Source organism: Salvelinus fontinalis, chromosome 13 (genome assembly GCF_029448725.1).
Source record: "Salvelinus fontinalis isolate EN_2023a chromosome 13, ASM2944872v1, whole genome shotgun sequence".
Taxonomy (NCBI): domain Eukaryota; kingdom Metazoa; phylum Chordata; class Actinopteri; order Salmoniformes; family Salmonidae; genus Salvelinus; species Salvelinus fontinalis.
The window spans coordinates 11,067,967-11,083,652 of record NC_074677.1 but is presented as its reverse complement, the minus strand read 5'-3'; the positions used below and the strand labels follow the sequence as shown (position 1 = coordinate 11,083,652).

The following is a 15,686-nucleotide window of genomic DNA, read 5'->3' as shown; positions in this document are numbered from 1 at the left end:
ACCTCCAACCCTGCATCTATTGGACAAAGCCCAGACTGATATAGTATTATAAGTGAAATAGAATAGTAAACACAGGGATCAGGCTGGTTCTACCAGGCTACAACATTGGTGCATGGTGATAACTTTCAAGAGATGTCATAAAGACTAGAAAATAGACATTCTTAACATTTGTCAATTCATAATCCAATCAACATTGTATTATTTTTCATTCCATGTGATCAACAACCTCTAAAGGTATCACCCGAAATGCCCTTGAAAGTAAATGTATTCAGTGTTGCGTGGAAACCCCATGAATTTTGCTGTGATGTCATGGAAGGCCCCTTACTGTAGTGTATGTAGTGTATAAAGGCACCTCAGAGAGGAAGTGGCTCTGATAGTCCACATCTGAATCTGACAGTCAAGATGCCACTAAAGCTGCAGCTTTGCTTCCTAGTCTTGTTTGTAAGGGGTGAGTAGACTACTTCACTGAAAGTAATTGTGTCAGAGACAATTAAGTACAAAGTACCCAGGCAGGGTACATGTAGGCCTATACAATACAGATTGACAGAGTTATGTGTTTTTGTTGTAAGATAACACAAATCAATATGTTTGCTGTATTCATATTTAGACATTTTTTAAATTGTAAATGTTTCCACAATCTTTGTCAGCATGTCAGATCAATTAAAATGGAACTGCTTTTTTCTTGATACTGGTGCTGTGACACATTTAGTTGTTTTCATGAGAATTGTGGAGGTGAATTGCTCTACTGTAAGTGCATCTGAATGATGTTAAAAATAGATTGAGATAAATCAATGTTGTTATTAAAATGTACTCTGGTTGGAGAGAAATGTTGTATATCGATATACAGCCTAGCATATGATGTATACAGGTGGATACTTAGAGAAACACAGAAAGCCATTGTTGACCACAGTGCCCTACGTTTGATTACACAATAATATCTTCCAAAAATGTTCAATAATCTGCCACTGCAATCAGTTTATTTTCAGTGTCACATAGCGTATATACTATACTATTTTATAATCTGGGTGGTTCGAGCACTGAATGCTGATTTGGCTGAAAGCCGTGGTATATCAGACCGTATACCATGGGTATACTGTTCTAATTATGTTGGTAACCAGTTTATAATAGCAATAAGGCAACTCAGGGGTTTGTGGTATATGGCCAATATACCATGGCTAAGTGCTGTATCCAGGCACTCTGCGTTGCATCGAGCAAGAACAGCCCTTAGCCATGGTATATTGGCCATATATCACACTCCCTCGTGCCTTATTGCTAGAGTATAGTATGATAACCATCTTGTGGTTTCTCTGGCAGTCTGACAAGTAGTGACAACACAAAAAGAATAGACATGATCAAATGCTCTTTGGATTGTATCACAGTGAAAATGTGTACTAATTGTTGCCTTGTTTAAATATGTTTGACAAATTATTCTTTGGATCTCTGAATGTCATTTGGTGACTTTTTAATCATATAGCATGGTTTTTAAATTGATAACAAAAAGAGTCTAGTTATGCAGTATTTTCGGAATTGGCAAAAAGACTCAGCACTGTAATACATGCTCTGTGTTTATGATCACAACGTTTCAACCATTATAGGTTGTCATCAGCTCTCATTGGGGTTCATATACTGTACCTCATTAAATATATGAATATTGAATTCAATCGTTGAAGACAGCTCTAAAAATCACAACGGTTGTTTCTAAATTACAGTAATTCCATGGACCACCATAGACCATCCCAATGGAATTTCTTTCATTTCAGTAGGTGCTATATAGCATTACCCTATTATTATGTTACATTATTTTAGCCCACACAATGTATGAAAACAGTTACCCTTCAAAACCTTTCAAGCCCACCAACACAAACGGTCTCAATTTGCCACCACAGTTCATTTTTCCATATACAGTAGGCCTACCACTAGTCATAGCAGTAGCATAGGAAAAAGGAACACATGACGCTCACGTAGACAGTGTGAAGAAAACCACATGCCCCTTGCTTTCGCTTTCACACCCCTCATGTGAATGGTGACTGACCACGCTATGTTTGATTTCCTGTCAGTTGCCGTGTAGAAGGCTGTGTGAAAGTTGGCTGCATAATCTGTAGGCCTATGTGCAGTGTAGGGGCAAATGCACACCCCACATGTTGTTGTTTGTCACACCTCCCATAGCCTCAAGCCCGACAATAGCAACTCAGTCTACTTCAGTTTCCTCTGTGGCCCCCAGAGGCAGAGTCTGAGACAAGAGGCCTACAGAGTGGTAGAATAGTGCTATGAGTCAGAGCTGTGAGAAATGAGGGGTTGGTATAAGGGTCTGTCTCAGATCTTATCCAGATAATTTACACTGCCCACTTACTCATCATTCTACGACCCCTAAATCTCCTCTGTATGATTGCTTTTCAATACAGTCCATCCATAATCATATTATGTTAAAATACTGTAAGAAAGAGGAAAGTGCTGTTGAAAATTAGGGTGAACATGTTTCATTATGTTCATGTTTCAATCATGTTGGAACATTCTATCATGTCAATCAAAGTATGTCCTATACTAACTCATTGGTATTTGCCATTGCAGGATCCGTTGCAGTGCAACATATGACCGTGATGGAGGGTGAGACTCTAACCATTAAGTGTCGCATTAGAAATGCCCACAGGAGCCACGTGGAATGGAAGAATCCTAACGGGCATGTGATGTTTTTCAATGACCATAAGGGTGAGGATATTATAATACCACATACAGACGTTCATTTTATTTTATATACAGAAACGAAGCAGTATCTCCATTTGAATGTAGACTGGAAGCCCACTAAATGAGCAATACATGTTGACAGCTGTATGGCTAGAATAATAATAGTTGTACATGATACAAGTAAAAATGTTTGTTCCTACTCATATTGTAACATCTTTGTTATGAACTAAAGTAGTTGAGTCATGATGTGACATGCATTCTCTCTTCCTTATCTTCACTAACAGCCCTGAGGGATAAGCGCTACAAGATAATCAACTTGTCCGAGTCCGATTTTTCAGTCAGTGTGTCTGATGTCACCTTCAAAGATGGAGGCCTCTACACATGTTTACATTACACAAAAGTGCCTGTAGTGAAGTCAGTTACCGTGACAGTTTTGGGTAAGTATGACATATTGTCATAGCATTGTTGTCTATAGTGATTAAGAAAGCACACAGCCTTTGTCTTTACTGAGTAGAATTGTCAACGCGAATGCCCCGCCCACTTGAGGATGTGTCTTTTTCAGCCATCTATTTCCTGTGTTTGAGTGGTGCAAAATCCACTTGTCACTTAAATCTCACTGGATTGATTGCTTTCCACCCCTTTATTTTAATGTGTTCACATATGCAAATACACTCAGTGTGTTTATGCAAATGAGGCACATAAAAAATTCTTTATTTTAACACAATATAAAATAAACACCTGATACCAATAGAAAATGTATATATGAGTGCATTCTAAGAAAATAAAAAACTGGTACATTTTACAAATTGAGTACCTGAATTCCCACAAATACCTGAACTCATTATTTGGCCGTGCCAGTAAAACATGTTATGTGTCATGTTATTCATTCAATACCTGATGGATTAAAAAAAATATCTTCATTCATTGTCCAACTGTTGCATTTATGATAATTGTTTTCAAAACCTTTTAACAATTTTGATGACCGTTGCTAGTAGAATATTCGGAAACACTTTATGTGGATAGTCCTAAGTAAATGGTTTGTACATGTTCAATAATTGTCAACAACATTTCAACTAATTATCCACTAACCCTTATCCTAACCATAACCTTAGTAAGCAGTTGCTTATCAACATAGATTATCTACAGATGGTCATACTATCTAAATAAAGTGTGAACGAATATTCATATTGGATCAAATCAAATGTTATTGGTCACATACACATATTTAGCAGATGTCAGGAGGTAGAGTGCTTGCCCCATTCCCACTTCCAACTAATTAAGTTGAATCCCAAAATCATAATCTCACTCTTTTTGTCATTCTCAAGGTATGCCAAAATTGGAGATAACAGAACACAATGGAAAGACTACCATCAAATGTTCTGCAGTGGGAAATAGCCATCCTCCCAAAATTTCATGGCTTTTGGGGAGTGGGTTAGAAATTGATGGTAAGTTACCTTTATTCTAGATTCACTTAGTAGATTTCATGGCAAGGGATTATGTTAAAATCGAAACCTTCTGATTTTGATACACTTACTATTTCTAGGGATCCTAGGCCTAGCTAAAGGGTGTGTTTTGACTCCTTGGTTGGCCAGCCCAAGTGAGTTATGTTAAAAAATGGTGCATGACCAACAAATAATAGTATATACAAAAAGGACAACAAAACATGGCATGCCAAAAACTAAATATTCAAACCAAAGGTTCACATGGCCACCAAACTCCAACAGCCTCATGGCTCTGCCAGCTGCCACACCCTGGTTGCCACACCTGTGCACAATCAACACTTAACAACACTTCCTGGCAGAGAATAACCCCTGACACTATATTTGTGACAGAGGTGGAATGGCGGCCGTGAGGCCATCGGAAAGCACGGCCAGACGTGTAAGGGGTTAACGGTAGATTGAAGTGCGGAGACTTGCCTTTTCCGTCCGGAGGGGGCAGTGTAGCATTCTTCGCAAAATGAGGAACGTTTCAATTTCACACCAAGTGGGTTAACCCTATTGGCGCAATGGGCAATTGCCTTTCACACCAAAGGCAATTGCCTTTCACACCAGCGACCTTGGTTTGCTTCCTTGCCGTTCACTTAAAAGGGAGATACCTAGTCAGTTGTACAACTGAAAGCATTCAACTGAAATGTGTCTTCCACATTTAAGCCAACCCCTCTGAATCTGAGAGGTGCAGAGGGCTGCCTTAATCGAGATTCATGTCTTCGGCGCCCGGGGAACAGTGGGTTAACTGCCTTGCTCAGGAGCAGAACGACAGATTTTTACCTTGTCAGCTCGGGGATTCGATCCAGCAACCTTTCGCTTACTGGCCTAATGCTCCGACCCTCCAGGCTACCTGCCGCCCCACTAACATTATTCAATATATTTAACCAATGATAACAACCACTTTAAGGGATTGTGGAAAATAAAAACACAAGACAAGTCAAAATGGAGTAGTAGGAGACTGAGGATGTTGTGAATATATATAACGAAGGGAAATGCCTCAAAACAGTAATATACTTCCCCTGCGAAAACAAATCCCCCACACATTCCACTTTATCTCATCCAAAATAAAGGGAAGTGAAATGTCCGTATTCTCCCTGTAAAGGGCAGTGCAGGTCAGTATTATAAGAATAAGTATGATGGTTGTTGACATTCTGTTACATATGACATTTTGACACTTTGTTAAAAGTTAATTGAACCTTTCTCTTGTTATTTAGCTCAGCCTCAGTCCCAGTATCTTTTGGAAAAAAACACATATTCCTCCCTGGATATCTTGCATGTTCAGTCCCACAAGAGGAGAGTCACAGTGAAATGCATCGTTCGCCATCCAGCCTTACACAATTCTTCTCTGATGAATTTCGTAAAAATTGGACAGAATCGTAAGTCCCAAGTTCATTGTTCACACTTTCAAGCTATGGGAGGTTGAATTTAGCAGGGTATAAATACTATAAATACTACAATACTATGACATAAAGCTCAGATAACCTCCTTGAGAGTAAGGTGGAAATATCCAACAAAGAATTTAAAATAACTGGTATGCCTTTATTTGAAATGTAGTTCTGCTTGTAGTGTTCTATTTGAGGAACATTGAAAGTTAAGTGTGCACATTTGTGGTTTCACTGCACAGTCACACTGTGGGTACTTTCTCACTAGTTTAAAATTATGCCATGAGAACGGTAGGGTCATGGCACAGTAGGGTATCTTTACCACACAAACATCAATAACTGAAATTCCCTTCTATCTTATAGCCTCTGAGGAATCACACTCCACTTCAAGAACCTCTCATTGGCCAAGTACAGAAGGTCCAAAAACAGTCTCCCGTTGGCCTGGCACACAGGTGTCAACAGAAAAACCAACAGCTACAGCCTTAGATTGGCCCAATATAAAGCGTTCACCAGCATCAACCCCTGACTCACAACTCAGCCCTCACAGTAAGTAAGACATTTTATTAACAGCCATGTTGCCCTGAGGTTACATCTACAAATGTTTTGCGAGTTGGTTTTCAACATGTGAAAAGTTTGTGTTTGTGAAAAGTTTGAAAACTGCTTAGGTGCAAAACAAAAGCAATTGGTTCTCATACCATCAAGGATGTTTCCTGAAATGGAAGTGAATAGCTATATTAGCCATATACAGTGGGGAGAACAAGTATTTGATACACTACCGATTTTGCAGGTTTTCCTACTTACAAAGCATGTAGAGGTCTGGAATTTTAATCATAGGTACACTTCAACTGTGAAAAAATCCAGAAAATCACATTGTATCATTTTTAAGTAATTCATTTGTATTTTATTGCATGACATAAGTATTTGATCACCTACCAACCAGTAAGAATTCCGGCTCTCACAGACCTGTTAGTTTTTCTTTAAGAAGCCCTCCTGTTCTCCACTCATTACCTGTATTAACTGCACCTGTTTGAACTCGTTACCTGTATAAAAGACACCTGTCCACACACCCAATCAAACAGACTCCAACCTCTCTGGCCAAGACCAGAGAGCTGTGTAAGGACATCAGGGATAAAGGTGTAGACCTGTACAAGGCTGGGATGGGCTACAGGACAATAGGCAAGCAGCTTGGTGAGAAGGCAACAACTGTTGGCGCAATTATTAGAAAATGGAAGAAGTTCAAGATGACGGTCAATCACCCTCGGTCTGAGGCTCCATGCAAGATCCCACCTCGTGGGGCATCAATGATCACGAGGAAGGTGAGGGATCAGCCCAGAACTACATGGCAGGACCTGGTCAATGACCTGAAGAGAGCTGGGACCACAGTCTCAAAGAAAACCATTAGTAACACACTACGCCGTCATGGATTAAAATCCTGCAGCGCACGCAAGGTCCCCCTGCTCAAGCCAGCGCATTTCCAGGCCCGTCTGAAGTTTGCCAATGACCATCTGGATGATCCAGAGGAGGAATGGGAGAAGGTCATGTGGTCTGATGAGACAAAAATAGAGCTTTTTGGTCTAAACTCCACTCGCCGTGTTTGGAGGAAGAAGAAGGATGAGTACAACCCCAAGAACACCATCCCAACCGTGAAGCATGGAGGTGGAAACATCATTCTTTGGGGATGATTTTCTGCAAAGAGGACAGGACGACTGCACCGTATTGAGGGGAGGATGGATGGGGCCATGTATCGCGAGATCTTAGCCAACAACCTCCTTCCCTCAGTAAGAGCATTGAAGATGAGTCATCGCTGGGTCTTCCAGCATGACAACGACCCGAAACACACAGCCAGGGCAACTAAGGAGTGGCTCCGTAAGAAGCATCTCAAGGTCCTGGAGTGGCCTAGCCAGTCTCCAGACCTGAACCCAATAGAAAATCTTTGGAGGTAGCTGAAAGTCCGTATTGCCCAGCGACAGACCCGAAACCTGAAGGATCTGGAGAAGGTCTGTATGGAGGAGTGGGCCAAAATCCCTGCTGCAGTGTGTGCAAACCTGGTCAAGAACTACAGGAAATGTATGATCTCTGTAATTGCAAACAAAGGTTTCTGTACCAAATATTAAGTTCTGCTTTTCTGATGTATCAAATACTTATGTCATGCAATAAAATGCAAATTAATTACTTAAAGATCATACAATGTGATTTTCTGGATTTTTGTTTTAGATTCCGTCTCTCACAGTTGAAGTGTACCTATGATAAAAATTACAGACCTCTACATGATTTGTAAGTAGGAAAACCTGCAAAATCGGCAGTGTATCAAATACTTGTTCGCCCCACTGTAGGTCCTCAATTTAAACCTCAGTCAAAGTTTGAGTCAGAATTTCAGCTTATGCTTTTTTTGTGTTAATTTAAGGTACCTGGATTTTTCCATTTGTTATACACTGCTCAAAAAAATAAAGGGAACACTTAAACAACACAATGTAACTCCAAGTCAATCACACTTCTGTGAAATCAAACTGTCCACTTAGGAAGCAACACTGATTGAAAATAAATTTCACATGCTGTTGTGCAAATGGAATAGACAAAAGGTGGAAATTATAGGCAATTAGCAAGACACCCCCCAAAACAGGAGTGATTCTGCAGGTGGTGACCACAGACCACTTCTCAGTTCCTATGCTTCCTGGCTGATGTTTTGGTCACTTTTGAATATTGGCGGTGCTCTCACTCTAGTGGTAGCATGAGACGGAGTCTACAACCCACACAAGTGGCTCAGGTAGTGCAGTTCATCCAGGATGGCACATCAATGCGAACTGTGGCAAAAAGGTTTGCTGTGTCTGTCAGAGTAGTGTCCAGAGCATGCAGGCGCTACCAGGAGACAGGCCAGTACATCAGGAGACGTGGAGGAGGCCGTAGGAGGGCAACAACCCAGCAGCAGGACCACTACCTCCGCCTTTGTGCAAGGAGGTGCACTGCCAGCGCCCTGCAAAATGACCTCCAGCAGGCCACAAATGTGCATGTGTCTGCTCAAACGGTCAGAAACAGACTCCATGAGGGTGGTATGAGGGCCCGACGTCCACAGGTGGGGGTTGTGCTTACAGCCCAACACCGTGCAGGACGTTTGGCATTTGCCAGAGAACACCAAGATTGGCAAATTCGCCACTGGCGCCCTGTGCTCTTCACAGATGAAAGCAGGTTCACACTGAGCACATGAGCACATGTGACAGACGTGACAGAGTCTGGAGACGCCGTGCAGAACGTTCTGCTGCCTGCAACATCCTCCAGCATGACCGGTTTGGCGATGGGTCAGTCATGGTGTGGGGTGTCATTTCTTTGTGGGGCCGCACAGCCCTCCATGTGCTCGCCAGAGGTAGCCTGACTGCCAATAGGTACCGAGATGAGATCCTCAGACCCCTTGTGAGACCATATGCTGACACATGCACATTTGTGGCCTGCTGGAGGTCATTTTGCAGGGCTCTGGCAGTGCACCTCCTTGCACAAAGGCGGAGGTAGCGGTCCTGCTGCTGGGTTGTTGCCCTCCTACGCCTCCTCCACGTCTCCTGATGTACTGGCCTGTCTCCTGGTAGCGCTTGCATGCTCTGGACACTACGCTGACAGACACAGCAAACCTTTTTGCCACAGTTCGCATTGATGTGCCATCCTGGATGAACTGCACTACCTGAGCCACTTGTTTGGGTTGTAGACTCCGTCTCATGCTACCACTAGAGTGAGAGCACCGCCAGCATTCAAAAGTGACCAAAACATCAGCCAGGAAGCATAGGAACTGAGAAGTGGTCTGTGGTCACCACCTGCAGAATCACTCCTGTTTTGGGGGGTGCCTTGCTAATTGCCTATAATTTCCACCTTTTGTCTATTCCATTTGCACAACAGCATGTGAAATTTATTGTCAATCAGTGTTGCTTCCTAAGTGGACAGTTTGATTTCACAGAAGTGTGATTGACTTGGAGTTACATTGTGTTGTTTAAGTGTTCCCTTTATTTTTTTTGAGCAGTGTATATATTGACTTAAATTACAAAATTTTCATCTGTAGTACAATCAGTGAGTGAAAATGACTTACACTGTACTGTAATATCAATACAATAAAACCACAAATCAACAACTAGAAGTCTATTTAGTTTGTAATGAATCAACGAATGCATTTCCTCATTGGAGTAATCAATGTCTGTCGAATATCTTCACCTCCAGGTCAGCCAGCCCACTCAGTGTTTGAAGCTACAGGGTACACACTTGCTAATGACAGCAGCAGCAACTCAACCAGTACTACCGGTAAGAACAAGACTAACCATAGCTAGTATTGTATGGGAAGAAATTCACAGAATCATTGCCATCTAGTCTTACAAGTTATTCAGTGGGCTGCTTCTCCACCTCGTGGTGACTTTCCATCACTACAAATTATGGTTGAATGGCGAGAACCCTGTTACCGAGATTTACCCGGATTTACAGGCCAAAACCACTCCCTTTTCCCGGGATAAATAACTGTGAGAAACAGGAAAATTATGATAAATGATTTATATGAAAAGCATGGCGTGAAATGGAACTGCTAAATTACATGCGATGTCTAAATCTGGCTTCTCTATGCCCTCTGCATGATGAATCAAGGCTCAGGGTGGGGACAGACAGACCACTTTTTTTCTTGTGACCGGGAGGCCTACATTTGCTACAGCATAGCCTATGCTACAGTAATATAAAGGTTTTTATTTTCTATTTCTATTTTTACTCATCTGGCTTTCGGGGTCACCTTGTTTTTAATTGTAAAGATCGTTATTTTTTTTATTGCAGCTGCAGAGTTTAAAAAAAGCCTATCACTCAAATATCGTTGCTTTAAATCAGTCTATTAAATCTATTCAGCTAAAGAAAAAAAGGTTATGCATAATTAGCTTCTAACTTATAGCCTCTGTCTCTTGCGCAATACGCACACACCTGTGCTCCACTGGCCTCCTTAAAAAACACTCCTTAGCTCTTGGAGTCCCATGCAGGAAAAGCCAAACTATTATTAAAAATAAAGAACAGAAATACGTTATTTACAAAGGTATTCAGACCCTTTGCTATGAGACTCGGAATTGTGCATCCTGTTTCCGTTGATCATCCTTGATGTTTCTACAACTTGATTTGTGTTCACCTGTGGTAAATTCAATTGATTGGACATGATTTGGAAAGGCACACACATAAGGTCCCACAGTTGACAGTGCATGTCCAGAGCAAAAACGAGAGCAAAAATGAAGCCATGAGGTTGAAGGAATTGTCTGTAGAGCTCCAAGACAGGATTGTGTCGAGGCACAGATCTGGGGAATGGTACCAAAACATTTCTGCAGCATTCTTAAATGGAAGAAGGTTGGAACCATCAAGACTCTTCCTAGAGCTGGCTGCCCAGACAAACTGAGCAATCGGGGGAGAAGGGCCTTGGTCAGGGAGGTGACAAAGAACCCGATTGTCACTCTGACAGAGCTCCAGAGTTCCTCTGTGGAGATGAGAGAACCTTCCAGAATGACAAACCTCTCTGCAGCACTCCACCAATCAAGCCTTCCCAGAGGGAAGCCACTCCTCAGTAAAAGGCACATGACAGCCCACTTGGAGTTTGCCAAAAGGTTGGTCTGATGAAAACAAGATTGAACTCTTTGGCCTGAATGCCAAGTATCACGTCTGGAGGAAACCTAATACCATCCATACGGTGAAGCATGGTGGTGGCAGCATCATGCTGTGGGTATATTTTTCAGCGGCAGGGACTGGGAGACCAGTCAGGATAGAGGGAAAGATGAATGGAGCAAAGTACAGAGAGATCCTTGATGAAAACCTGCTCCAGTGTGTTAAGGACCTCAGACTGGGGCGAAGGTTCACCTTCCAACAGAACAACAACCCTAAGCACACAGCCACGACAACGCAGGAGTGGCTTCAGGACAAATCAAATTTATTTATATAGCCCTTTTCACATCAGCTGATATCTCAAAGTGCTGTACAGAAACCCAGCCTTAAACCCCAAACAGCAAGCAATGCAGGTGTAGATGCACGGTGGCTAGGAAAAACTCCCTAGAGAGGCCAAAACCTAGGAAGAAACCTAGAGAGGAACCAGGCTATGAGGGGTGGCCAGTCCTCTTCTGGCTGTGCCGGGTGGAGATTATAACAGAACATGGCCAAGATGTTCAAATGTTCATAAATGACCAGCATGGTCAAATAATAATAATCACAGTAGTTGTCGAGGGTGCAGCAAGTAAGCACCTCAGGAGTAAATGTCAGTTGGCTTTTCATAGCCGATCATTAAGAGTATCTCTTCAGGACAAGTCTCTGAATGTCCTTGAGTGGCCCAGCTAGAGCCCGGACATGAACCCGATCGAACTTCTCTGGAGAGACCTGAAAATAGCTGTGCAGCAACGCTCCCCATCAAACCTGACAGAGCTTGAGAGGATTCGCAGAGAAGAATGGGAGAAACTCCCCAAATGCAGGTGTGCCAAACTTGTAGCGTCACACCCAGGAAGACTTGAGGCTGTAATCGCTGCCAAAGTAAAGGGTCTAAATACTTATGTTAATGTAATATTCCAGTTTTTATTTTTAATACATTTTCAAACATTTCAAAAATCCAGTTTTTGCTTTGTCATTATGGGGTATTATGTGTAGATTAATGAGGGAAATAAACTATTTAATCAGTTTTAGAATAAGGCTGTAATGTAACAAAATGTGGAAAAAGTAAAGGGGTCTGAATACTTTCCCGAATGCACTGTATTCATCAGCCAACTAATTATACAAATAGGCCCAATTATATTTCAAGATTAACATAAAATTCACTAGCCTATACTTGTAACTTTGTAGGCCGCATTTGCTGCACCAGAATCGCATGTTCTCTTCTGCTTTATCATGGTTTGAACGATGTGCATAATTGCAGTCCATATATTACAATATAATAGGCTACAATATAGTACAGTAATAGAGTTCACAATCAAAAAGATTAGTCTACTGGAGCTAGTTTAATTTATTTAACCAAGAGAGCATATAGCTAGCTACATCTATGGGTTTTTATGTTTTCCTGTCATGCGTAATGTGCAATAGCCTATATCATATGTATTGGATAACGGCACAATCATTTGGGCTTTTTTAGGCTTCGGCTCATTAAATGTCGTTAATGTAGGGCTCATAAAATGTATTTAATATACGGCTACGGTAGCATCAGGTTTGAATTTTCATGCTGATCAAAGCTCTAATCAAATCCAGCCATTTTTATTTGCTTTAAATTGCTTTTGAATGACACGATGAGCGATTTATTCTCGGGGTGCAACATTTGTAAAATACCTGAAAAATATTCAGATGTCCATCATAGCAGTATCCAATAGTATAATCAATTGAAAACCTATTGTTTTATCCACAAATACACTCCATATCCTCCTGAACAAGGTGACTGTAGGTACTGTCCAGAATAGCTGTATGATGCATTCATTCATTCATTACCCTGTAATTCCCTGTAGATTGGTCGTCAGTGTCCCAGACAATAGAGAACACACCTCATAATGGCACAAGAACCAACTCCACTAATGCTAGAGGTAAGACAGTCTTACTATTTTTACGAAGTGCATACAGATCTGGTTAAGTGTGTCATGTTTAGGGGCTGTGTAAGTCAGATTTGGATATAAGGCTACAGTAGAAGAGGCTAAAGTTGCACTGGTGGTCTCATTCACAGGAATCTTCGATGAGACGGAGAGGCAGAGAGGAAATGGAAGCAGTGCGCCGTTGCTCATCTTCCTCGTGACGTGCCTCATCCTTGGTCTGCTGGTGGTCGTTGTGTTCTTTGTAATCAAGCTGAGGAGGGCTCACATACTCTGGAAGAAAGGTAACTAGAGACCAGCACACCTCTCGGCTCTCACTGTTTAGGATCTTCTCATCACTTTGCATGTTTGGTCATCTTTGGTTCATGGCAGGTGTGCACAACTAGTCCTCAACTGGAATTTCGCTCTGTTGGTTTTCCTTTCTTCTTTGTTGGATCAGTTGATATTAACCAAACATGGTTTTTCAGGTCTAGATCAGAAAGAACAAAAACCAGCAAATAACCTGCAGCCCTCAAGGACTTGAGTTGCCACTAAATCTTAAACTTTTCACAAGTAATTATTCAGAAATTATCATAGTTTTGATCATTACAGAAAATGAAGACTCTGATCAATCTGTGGAGAGCAGCAGATCAAAATCAAGCAATGAAGAGAAACAATCCAGAAGAAGGGGAAATGGTAATATTTTACATCCTACATAGTCTGATTTCTGTGACATTTCTGTGACATATGAAAAGAAAATCAACCAATGAAAGAACACAATGACAAAAATTATAAGAACTATCCCACAATTCAACGTCTATTCCACGTTGGTTCAACTTAATTTAATTGAAATTATGTGGAAACAACGTTGATTCAACCAGTGTGTGCCCAGTGGGATGTCTAGTATATGCTAAAATGTAGGACATTTTATATGTTCCACATGATTTAAAAATTGCCTGTTTTTCTAGGACTTTTTAACATTGGATTCACAAAGTATGTCGTTGAGGAACCAATGGCAACAGAGACGACAACAACAACAAACACCAAAACAGAACAGGCTCCTGAAATTCAAATCATCCCACAAACAGATGGAGCAACCCTAAGCCCTCAGATCAAGGAGACAGAACTGTAAAAAATGTCAGTGTGTGTGTTTTAATATTGGGAATTCACATAGAGAATTCAAATCATAAGCACCTAAAATGTGACAAACAATATATTTTTATTGTAATATTGTTTTAAAACATGTAACGTTACTGTGATATAGTGGATAATTATGTGTGTACACAGGCTCATAAGCTGCTATTATGTATGATATATATATTTTTAAATCCAAGTTTATTTCTATACTGAAATAAAGGAAAAATATACAACATAAGTATGGATTATTCTGTGGAAGTATCCCCCCACCTTGTTTATAGTGTATATTCTCGTGTGTATTTATTTTATTCTCTTGTGTACTTTTATATTACTTAGTACAACTGCATTGTTGAGCTTGTAAGCTGCATTTCACTGTACTGTTTACACCTGCTGCATCCTGCGCGTGTAACAAATAAACTCTGTGTCACGATTTCGGCCGAAGTCGGGTCCTCTCCTTGTTCGGGCGGCGCTCGTCGGTCGGCGTCGCCGGTCTTCTAGCTGTCATCGATCCACTTTTCATTTTCCATGTGTTTTGTCTTGTTTTTCCTCACACCTTGTTTCAATTTCCTCAATTACTTGTTGTGTACTTAACCCTCTGTTCCCCCATGTCTTTGTGTGGGATTGTTTATTGTAGTGCTTGTGCACATTCCCCGTGAGCGCACAACGGGTTATTTTTGTGCCCATGTATCTTGGCGTTCTGGATGCTGTTGGTTTTGCTAAATAAATCTCCGGTTATCACCCAGTTCTGCTCTCCTGCGCTGATTTCTCTGCCACCAATTACACACCCCGCTACACTCTGATCTGATTTTCAGGAATTGTATTGTATTTACACTATCTTTGTTTGGGTGATTTCTCTATTGGCCTACATACCTTTGAATAACAAATACCATGAACTGTTCTGCTAGTTGAATGCTGGGCTAGAACAAAGTGTGCATACTCCTGGGGGTCTCCAAAGAGAATTAGTGTGATGCCCTGTTTACATCGTGACGTATTTCATTATGCCGTACGTTATCCTCATGAAAACTCATTCCGCTACTGGACAGAGAGCATAGGGAGGGTTTCACAATGCAAGACAAGATGGAGGAGAGTTTTCATATGTCATATCTTTCTGGAATGGCCTTTTTAAGAAATATTAATGGAAAATATTTGGTCTCTATCACAGAAATGTATTAAAACTAATAAGATTAAAGAAGTTTCATATAAATTAATCCACAAGTGCTACCCCTACTAAACATTATCTTAAAATGTTTTAAAAATACATTAATGTTTCTTGTACCTTCTGTAATTAACAATCGGAGACCAGCATCCCTGTGGGTTGGGGGAAAGTGTTAATGTTTTGTACACTCAGTGTAACAAAGAATATGCAAATCCTTTCTTCGTAATCAACCTCATTCTTATTTTAGCTAAATTCCATATTCATAAAATGTACATTTTCAGTGAAACTTCTGTTTATTACTTACTTCTGTTTATTATTTTTGAGA

General features: G+C 41.0%; 1 protein-coding gene across 1 annotated transcript; it reads left to right on the top strand.

The window, feature by feature from the left end:
* The first annotated feature begins 389 nt into the window (after positions 1-389).
* Positions 390-15,453, top strand: LOC129868057 (cytotoxic and regulatory T-cell molecule-like). The gene is made up of 11 exons (XM_055941642.1): positions 390-448; positions 2,569-2,706; positions 2,967-3,119; positions 4,008-4,127; positions 5,384-5,545; positions 5,915-6,097; positions 9,746-9,826; positions 13,012-13,086; positions 13,224-13,373; positions 13,681-13,764; positions 14,037-15,453. The coding sequence occupies exons 1-11, from the start codon at positions 403-405 to the stop codon at positions 14,198-14,200; spliced, it is 1,356 nt and encodes a 451-aa protein (XP_055797617.1). The 5' UTR covers positions 390-402; the 3' UTR covers positions 14,201-15,453.
* The last annotated feature ends 233 nt before the right edge of the window (positions 15,454-15,686 follow it).

Coding starts and splice junctions, on each gene's coding strand:
- LOC129868057 (XM_055941642.1), top strand. CDS start 403: ATGCCACTAAAGCTGCAGCTTTGCTTCCTAGTCTTGTTTGTAAGGG. Junction 4,128..5,383: donor GAGTGGGTTAGAAATTGATG/GTAAGTTACCTT, acceptor CTTGTTATTTAG/CTCAGCCTCAGTCCCAGTAT. Junction 6,098..9,745: donor CTCACAACTCAGCCCTCACA/GTAAGTAAGACA, acceptor CTTCACCTCCAG/GTCAGCCAGCCCACTCAGTG.